Source organism: Nanorana parkeri, unplaced genomic scaffold, assembly GCF_000935625.1.
Source record: "Nanorana parkeri isolate BGI_ZX_2015 unplaced genomic scaffold, ASM93562v1 scaffold1459, whole genome shotgun sequence".
Classification (NCBI taxonomy): Eukaryota; Metazoa; Chordata; class Amphibia; order Anura; family Dicroglossidae; genus Nanorana; species Nanorana parkeri.
The window spans coordinates 253,970-263,502 of NW_017307727.1; the positions used below are offsets into that span (position 1 = coordinate 253,970).

Here is a 9,533-nt window from a genome sequence, read left to right on the forward strand (position 1 = left end):
TTCTGTAGGTAGTTTTACCAACAGAGGCAAAACCTTTTTTTTCACTATTATTATACAGGATTTATATAGCACCAACAGTTTGCACAGCGCTTTACAATATAAGGAAGACATTACAATCACAATACAATTCAAGACAAGATGGTAAGGAGGGCCCTGCCAGTGGGGGCTTACAATCTAAATGGGAGGGGGCAGTGATACATGAGTAGGTATGTCATTGGAACTAGTGTCCTCATCTAAATATTTCCACGATGTTCCCTTTCTTTGCTTGCATTAGGATTTAAGAAGAAATAATTTTAAATAGTGGCTCAAACAGTGATTCAGAGACAACATTATTTATTTATTTTTTTGCAGTGGTAACAGTCATCGGGACAAATAGAGGGTGAATTTAGTTAAGTTAAATCCTAAAAATACAGTACCCTGTTAACAAAAATGTATCTTATTTGTGCATCACACAGCTGTAGATCCTCAAATTATCTCTGAATTGGTGCTGACACTGTCCTTCCTTCTGGAGGGGGGGTACTTTTGTTCCCCATGGTCCTTGTGTCTGTTGTAAAGTAGCCACCGCTCCAAGCTCACTCCTGTGATGGATTAAAATCTCATATTTAGTTTACTAATTTGTATTGAGATCGTAGTCTATCATTGGAGCAGGCTGGGAGAGGTGACTACTTTACAACACACACAGCTGACAGCGCTCCGATCCACCAGTGCTGACTGGCGGATCGGACGGGGGAGGGGGCGGGTTCAGCTGGCTCTGCCTCTAGATAGGCAGAGCCAGCTGTCCCTCACGCAGCTGGGCGGATCCAGACATAATTGTCGGGATCCGCTTCAGCATCTTAGTATATCGCGAGCAGCAGCTAGCGGTATACTGCGGCATCTCAGTATATACTGAGCCTAGGGTGATGGGAGGACGCTAGTTTGTGTCCTCCCGTTACCCTGAGGAGAACTATGGGGAAAAGCCCTGACCCCATAGTTCTCCTTTAAGATTTAACTCCTGAGTTTAGGGTCACTAAAGTAGAGCTGAAGCCAAAACTTGTTTTTAGTTTTGGATAGAGTAAGGGAGGGCTATAACCTGTCTGCTTTTTTTTTAATCTTCTATGTCCCATTGGGAAGATTTCATTTAACTTCCTATTCCATAGTTACAACAGGAAGTGAGAAGAAATCCCTGGTTGTCACCAGGGCTAGAGTCCCCTTCAAAAGATGTCCCACTTCTTCCTGCTTGGGTGATAACCCAAATTATTATACAGGATTTATATAGCACCAACAGTTTGTACAACACTTTACAAAATGGAGGGAGACAATACAATTTAAATACAAGAGTTCCTAGTGATAACACTCAAATAGAGCATGGGAAGTTCCCTAAACCTAAGAGGTGTTATAATCCCTCTCCTCCCCAAATCTAAATATCGTCTTTACCTTATTAAACACATCTTTCCCCATAAGAGGAGATAGGGCTATGTTTTCTAAGCCTTATCACTTTAAATATGTCTCTCTCCATAGACCCAATTTTAAGCCTTCACATATACTTTCTCTTCTACAGACTTGATGTGACTACACAACACCCTCAAACAACCAGCCTCCGGTCACCTTCTCCGCATCATTCCCTGACCTTGGCTAACATGGGCGCATTATAGTCTACGCGTTACCTAGAGAGGAAGCAGCGCAAAATGCGAGGCGTGCAATCAAGGCTGTCGGAAGTTGTAGTTCAGTTATGTGACACACTTGTACCAGGGAGCACGGCAACAGAGCTTCCGAACTACAATCCCAACATGCATCTCTCTAGAGGCTTCCTGTCTCCTCCCCTCGTTGGAGCGGAAGTAGAACGCTTCTTGTCGATTGTGGTGTTAGTGTCTCCTTGTCGTCAGCATGTTCGGTCAGGCAGTCCGTAGGTTCACTACATCCGCTCTTCGACGTGGCGGCCACTATGGCGAAGGGCCCGGGAAGGTGAGCGAGCGGAAGAGGGCGTGTGTGGTGGGGTTTGTGTCCTTCCTTGGGTGCCGGTCACACAGAACTATGAATAAGGGTGGAAGACGTGCCAATTCCTAGAGTGAATCTGGATGGTCCTTCTGATTGTAAGTGCACAAGACAATGCCTGCACGTGACCTCCAGTGGTATAGTTGCCACCAGTGATGTGGCAACATGGGATCATAGCAGTTGTCACTCCATTATAGGAAGTGCCTGAAAAAGGAATTGCCCAGTATTATTTTAGGAACTGATGCTTTAAAAAGGTTACTTTTAAAAGAATGTCAGAGGTTCTAGGTTCTGGCATTGCCAGATAAATCTAGTCCAAATTTCTTTGCAAGAGGAAAGTCATCATACTTTCCTCTCTGATGGCCTGTGTCACTTGCCTTTGCTTGATTTTTATCTATATGCAGCCTCAGAGCCTTTGGCATTTTAAATGTTTAGGAGTGCTGGAAGTTAGTGTGCCCCCCCCCTATGGTTATTATTACATAGTATTTATAGAGCGCCAACAGTTTGCGCAGTGCTTTACAATATAAGGAAGACATTACAATCACAATACAATTCAAGATGGTAAGGAGGGCCCTGACCCTGAGGGCTTACAATCTAAAAGAGGGGGAAGTGATACATGGGGAGGTAGCTGTGTGGTTCATCCTCCAACCCCTGCCACCAGTGCTGGCATGCAGTGGGGAACATGAGCCACCATTAGGGTGATTATAATCATAATAGTTTTTGTTTTGTTTTTGCAAGAAACACTTTTTTGTAAAAAAAAAAAGCTGTTCATGGAAATACTTGCAACTTTCCTCTATGTGCAAGGCGAATGCACTAGGTAGGCAGTGTACATCTGCGCACACCAAGAATAAAGCTGGGTGTGGGGGGAAAACGTGACTCCTGTTATGTACAGGGGTTGTCTAACATTGGCTGAAGAGGGGAGCATACAGAGGTATGTGTGCCATGATGTGCATGCTTTGTCTGCCCACCCACCAGGGTGCAGAATTCAATGTGAAATCCAGGCCCTTTTTTTTTTTTTTCCCCTCCTATCTAAAAATCTGAGTGCAAGAGCAATTTTTTTGGGGGGTGGTATGTTTGCAAATGTTAATTTTATGTTGGTGTTCTAGTGAAGTTTATGTTGGGAGTTAAAGGAAATCCGCTACTGTAGTTTGGTAAGCTAACCCCTTAAAGGACAACTATGGAGAGAGTCAATTGCACTTATCCCCCATAGTTAGAGCTGATGTGTGACACTGCTGTTGTTACATGTCCTCTTTTGATCGGTAACTGAGCGATCACAAACCGCTGATCCATCAGTTCACAATCTTCTCACTGCAAAGAGCAGTGACTGTTAAGGTGCCCATACACCTTACGATTATCATACGATAATCGTATGCGATCGACTTTTCGTACGACAATCGTAACGTGTGAATAGAGTGCCCGACCGATAGTACTGTACAATCGTACGACTTTTGACGGTCAAGCATGTTTGAAAACTTTGGTTGATCGTACGATGTTCGCATGGTTGGTGGCGTTTCCGTCCGTCAAAAGTCGTACGATTAACACTGCGCATGCGCAAACGAAAATAATTGCGGTCAATTACCGCAAGTCGTCCAGGTGTTTTTTTCTAACTACCGCTGATTGAACCTTGCGATAATAGGGGCAGGATGGGGCCGTCGTACGAAAATCGTACGACGGTTCGATCATCGGACGAAAAGTTTCGTCCGATAATCGTAAGGTGTATGGGCACCTTTAGCCACTGCTCCCTGCAAGGATTCCCCCCTCCCCTCTCCATTGCTGTGGTGACTGGAGGGACAGACATGGATGGGGGTGGGCTCAGCTGACTAGAGAGACAGAACCAGCTGTCAATCGGGTAGTGAATTGGATCACAGCAATACTGTCTTATCTTTCCGGACTGCAGTGTTGCTTTGCACTGTCAGCATATAGCTGGCAATAGTCTGCTATATGCTGAGTTTTGGGTCACAGGAGGACATTAGTAAATTGTTCTCCTGTAACCCAAATAAAATGGACGCCAAAAAAGATTTGGCCATTGTTCTTTTAACAAGCAATGTACTGCTTTGCAAGAGAAGTGACATGGCTGTCTGTATTGCTTTTGGTTAGTGAGACGTAGCATCGCTGTGGTTTGGTGGAAAGATTTTCAAACATGCTAGCAAATCTGATCTATTAACTTTGTTCTTTTGAGATATATATTATATATAATTAATTTTTTTACATAATATTACATTATTTATGTCAATGTTAAAGTTTGTATAATTGGTACAGGTGATGATAACATATCAGTATGAGATGATCTGTGATACTGTAAACGCTTTCTGATGTACCAGTTTTAGCTTGTTCACTATTATCCTGTCCAGTAAAAGGTTGCTTAATTTTGTAGTTTCAATGCTTCATTGATATGTCTTGCAGAACATGCCCTTCTCCGTCGAAAACAAATGGAAGTTACTAGCTGTAATGACCGCGTTTGTCGGCAGTGGGTTTACTGCCCCCTTCCTCATTGTCAGACACCAGCTTCTGAAAAAGTAAACCTGCAGAAGAAAATCTAAGGTATGTGTAAAGTTTAAGAGCTACAAACAATTGTTCTGGCCAGTCGGCATTGTAATTGTTTTGGAATAATCTGTCTGAGTGGGCTGCATAGGTAAGGCAAGGGATAGCACTCTAGGAGTGCCAAAGTTTAATCGCACCCTGAAGCCAATTGCAAGCCCCAAATAAAATAGGCAACTAAATGACAGAATATGTAAATTCTAAGTAATTTAAATGATTAAATTTTTTTTTTTCTGGGAAAACCTTGATTGTGCATGTGATGATCAAGTAACAGTATGAAAAACCGTGATACTGTAAACGCTTTCTGATGCGCCAGTTATTTAGATATGTTGCAGCTCAACTTGATTGTTCCTTTTTTCATTTAAGTTTTTTTTGCCTTTGTTTTAGGTTCGGTGGACCGTCTTGACAATGAATTGACTTTCCTAGCCATGAATGACATGGATTGTAAATAAATATATATGATATCTGACTCTGACATGATTCTAGCTTAACTGAGTTCTTGTAGTATTTGTGGGAACACAACCACCACAAATAGTGTCTGTGTTGCTCTCTGTGAAGGGAGCCGTGGTTGTCACACTGGGGCCTGGTTATTGGCTGCTTAGACACCTGGAATGTCGGTCATTTCTGGAGGGTTTGCAGAGATGCATTAGGAAGGTGGTAAGCATTGGCACCATAAAATTGAGCATCCCTACTCGTACATTTGAGGATTACTCTCCTTTTCTGTTAAAAAAAAAAAATGTGACACGACTTTTACTGAAGCGGGCGGGAGGTGTTCCCCTGTTTGGACATAACAAGGCTTCTGGGAAACTTCATTGCAGAGACCTACCTGTGTCCATTTGTATTAAAACTCGTACATTGATTCCACATAGGCTACCTGCAGCCGTTTTCAGGGATGTGGAGATTTTAAAAAAAATAAAAAAAACTACATGTCCAATATAGCCCAACCTACCTGTGCCTCATGACAGTCTACCTTTCAAAAACAATTTTAACCAAAACCATTTTTAACTGTGCTAAGTGATTTTTCTCATTAGTCGGCATGGTCATGACCAGTGAGTCAGTCCAAATTATCCTGAGTGAGAGTGAACTTAAATCTTTTAATGCACACAGTGGAATGAGGGCAGCACTCAACGAATGCACGCACGCACATGTACAATGCCATACTCGTGTGTTTATTTGTATGCAGGGGTGGTGGGGGTTTAATTTTTTGTTTTTTACATTTCCTTTTTAATACTGGTTTTTTGTTTGGTTTTTTTATCACTTTTTTGCTATCACACATGCTAACAAGCCCCTGTGTGATGGTGTTTGGAGGTGACAGGTTCTCTTCATGGAGCATGCCCTCCAATATAGGAGATCGAGCACAGCTCCACATGTGACAGCTGAGACAGGAACATGTGTCCATAACCCATCGCATACCTAACCGGAATCTAAACCCAATAATTTTAGGTGGGTGCTGCGGTGGAAGTGGATGGCAAGCCTGAGGAGGAAACCGGATAGGGTTCTGAAACATTGCCATACACTGTGAGACCACCTTGATCATGTCAATAAAGATTTGAGGCAAGGAATTTTGGTGTGCTGGTGGTTTTTCCTTTTTATATGAGCTAGGACAGGTAGGCTACAAGTACAGCACTCCTTTCTCACTGATCACAGAGCAAATCAGAGAATGGAAGGTCTCTGGTCTGTTCCCCACTCCATTCTGAAATTATTGCTGTTCCCCAGAGGAGGGAGACCCCAAAAACCATGGAGGGGATGGAGCTCAAAGGGAGAGCAGACAAACAGCCTACTATACAAGTGACAGCCGCCTTGATCAGTAAAACATAATGGGGGGAATTTATCAGAATGGTGTATGAGACCGTGCTTCATGTTACACCCTTAATCATGTTGGTGAAATGCAAAACCTGGTCTAAATGGGGACTATGCCTTTAAGAGCATATAAATGTGCTTGGCCACCAAATATACATACTCAATTTTTTTCTAGTGCTCCTAAAGCAAAGCATATATTTGTTACTTCATGTGCTGAGGGACAGGTGGTTCTGTTTGGCCTGTGCATAAACTACGTTTATCGTTCCACTTGTTAATGTGCATAATAACGCACACAAGATTATGAATGCAGCATTAATACGGGTGGAGGTTGCAGTTTTTCCACTACTGTACTGCATGCTAGTCCTAAAGCTTTTCAGATGATACAAACTAAAATACGCTGTACTTGCCCTCCAGCGATGTGGCGTGTAAGCTCCCTCGCTGCCGCTGACCTTCAGTTGGTGATCCAAATTCAGCATGCTTGTGGAAATGAATCAATCTGAGCACTAAGGCAATTCAAGGTACATTCCAAGGCTGAGATTGTACATGACCTTACATGTGTGGTTCAGGGTACATTTCGAGAAAAACATTGCTGGCAGGCTGGAGAGCTTTTATTGCAGAAAGTGGGTTTGAGTTAATGAAGGCAAGTAGGCTGTTCACTTTGCACAGGAATTTTGCTTGGTGAGAAATCATTTGGCAAATGCAGTTACATGCATATCATTTTTTTTCCCTGTGGACATGATTGGATGACGGATGTCAGCAGAGTTTCATTTACTAAACTAAGTGGCAATTGCGTTGTAAAGTATTTGGCTTTAATAAATCAACCCCAGAGAGTAGAAACACTGCAAAGCTCACCTGTCGTGCATCTTTGTAATCCACATTCGGTGCACGGATGACCTTCTGATAGGCTCAAAAACTAGAACCAGCACATGATGATCTTCCAAAGAAAGAAACTTTATTCCACATGCATCTATACAAAAAAACAACTGCTTGCGTGTTTCGGTCTTAGTCATAGCCCCAGGGAGTCTCTTCTGCTGTTAAAAGTCAACCCCAGGATAAACTGAAAACCTTTCAACTGCCCCCCCTCAATGCGTACTGGAGAAAAAACTCTTCACTCTACCTTAAAGTGCTATTAAAGTCAAAACAATTTCCCATAACGTCTTCCAGGACAGCATCACGAGATGCAGGAGCTTGGAGCTAGCTGTTTAGGAACATGTTAACTGGGTGAAAATATAAAGAAATACCTTGCCGGGCAATGTAAATTTGTTTGATCTGGATTTATTATTGGGAAAAAAGTTTCACAGTTTAATACTACTTTAAGCCATGGTCACATGACCATCGAGCCTTGGGTCTTGCTCTCTGCATCCTGCTGGTGTCCATGTGCCTATGTGATGTGAGTGTTTCCTATTGGCTTTCTAGAAAGGTCCTCTCAGGATTCAGAAGATTACTGACCCGAGGAAAGTCAAAGGGGACCGCCTGGCAAGAGTACTGTGCGTTGCTGGATTAGGGGTTAGCCAGTGGAAACAGCGTCAGCGAGGGACCTCAATGGGTATAAGATAATTTGCTGCCCCAGGTAACAAAAGCAAAACACATGGCAGGATATGTTAGAGGGGGGATGGTAAGGAGGTTTTTTTTTTCCTCTAAACCTTTTGCTGCCGAGGCATTACTTTACATGTTATAATCCACATTTTAGGCCTGAAAATTACTTTAAATATTTCCTGAAAGCACAGTACCTGTAGAATAAAATCTCGGCAAATATTCTTAGCATGATATCAGTACAACTCTTTAGCAAACCCACATTTTTTGTAAACATTTATTTAAGTTAATTATAGTGCCCCAAAACAATATAATACTCTTATATTTACACACACAAAAAAAGGCACCAAGTAAATAGATACCCAACATGCCAAGCTTAAAAAAAAACATGAAATGGCGACAAAATACGGAACCCCAAATTGTCCAGAGATTACGTTTTAAAAGCCAATACAGATCATCACTTTAGAGTTAACTGACTATTGGCCCTAGAATTAATGTTCTCACTCTGGCACACGTGGCAATAACGTGTAGCGCAATCAACATTTTCGCATGTAGACGCATCAGACATTAACGTTACTATGCACGCGTTTGCGGACTTTACTTTTTTACTTATTTTTGCATTTTTTTTTTTTTTACTTTAATTCTTTAAAACACACACATTTATATACACATGCACACTATATTGCCACAAGTTTTGGGACAACCCTCCAAATCATTGGGTTCAGCTGTTCCAATCACCTCCATGGCCACAGGTGTATAAAATCAAGCACCTAGGCATGCAGACTGCTTCTACAAACATTTGTGAAAGACTGGGTTGCTCTCAGGAGCTCAGTGAATATCAGTGGTATCGTGATAGGTTGCCACCTGTGCAATAAGTCCATCCGTGAAATTTCCTTGCTACTAAATATTCCAACAAGTCGACTGTTAGTGGTATTATAACAAAAAGGAGGCAACTGGGAACAACAGCAACTCAGCCACAAAGTGGTAGGCCACGTAAAATGACAGAGCGGGGTCAGTGCATTCTGAAGCGCACAGTGTGCAGAAGTCACCAACTGTCTGCAGAGTCAATAGCTTCAGACCTCCAAACTTCGTGTGGACTTCAGATTTGCACAACAACAGTGCGTAGAGAGCTTCATGGAATGGGTTTCCATGGCTGAGCAGCTGCATCCAAGCCTTACATCACCAAGTGCATTGCAAGGTATCGGATACAGTGGTGTAAAGCACGCCGCCACTGGACTCTAGAGAAGTGGATACATGTTCTCTGGAGTGACGAATCACACTTCTCTGTCTGGCAAAGCGATGGACGTGGCATGGTTTGGCGGTTGCCAGGAGAACGGTACTTGCCTGACTGCATTGTGCGAAGTGTAAAGTTAGGTGGAGGGGGGATTATGGTGTTCAGGGGTTGGGATTGGCCCCTTAGTTCCAGTGAAGGGAACTCATAGGGCATCAGCATACCAAGACATTTAGGACAATTTCATGCTCCCAACTTTGTGGGAACAGTTTGGGGATGGCCCCTTCCTGTTCCAACATGGCTATGCACCAGTGCACAAAGCAAGGTCCATAAAGACATGGACGAGCGAGTTTGGGGTGGAGGAACTTGACTGGCCTGCACAGAGTCCTGACCTCCACCCGATAGAACAACTTTGGGAATAATTAGATCGGAGACTGCGAGCCAGACCTACTCTTCCAACATC

At 42.9% G+C, this 9,533-nt stretch overlaps 1 protein-coding gene across 1 annotated transcript; it reads left to right on the forward strand.

Moving 5' to 3' along the window:
- Positions 1–1,781: 1,781 nt before the first annotated feature.
- Positions 1,782–4,979, forward strand: LOC108798373 (cytochrome c oxidase subunit 7C, mitochondrial). Its single transcript, XM_018570116.1, has 3 exons — positions 1,782–1,941; positions 4,372–4,509; positions 4,894–4,979. Exons 1-2 carry the CDS (start codon positions 1,864–1,866, stop codon positions 4,486–4,488), a joined length of 195 nt encoding a protein of 64 aa, XP_018425618.1. The 5' UTR covers positions 1,782–1,863; the 3' UTR covers positions 4,489–4,509; positions 4,894–4,979.
- Positions 4,980–9,533: the final 4,554 nt, after the last annotated feature.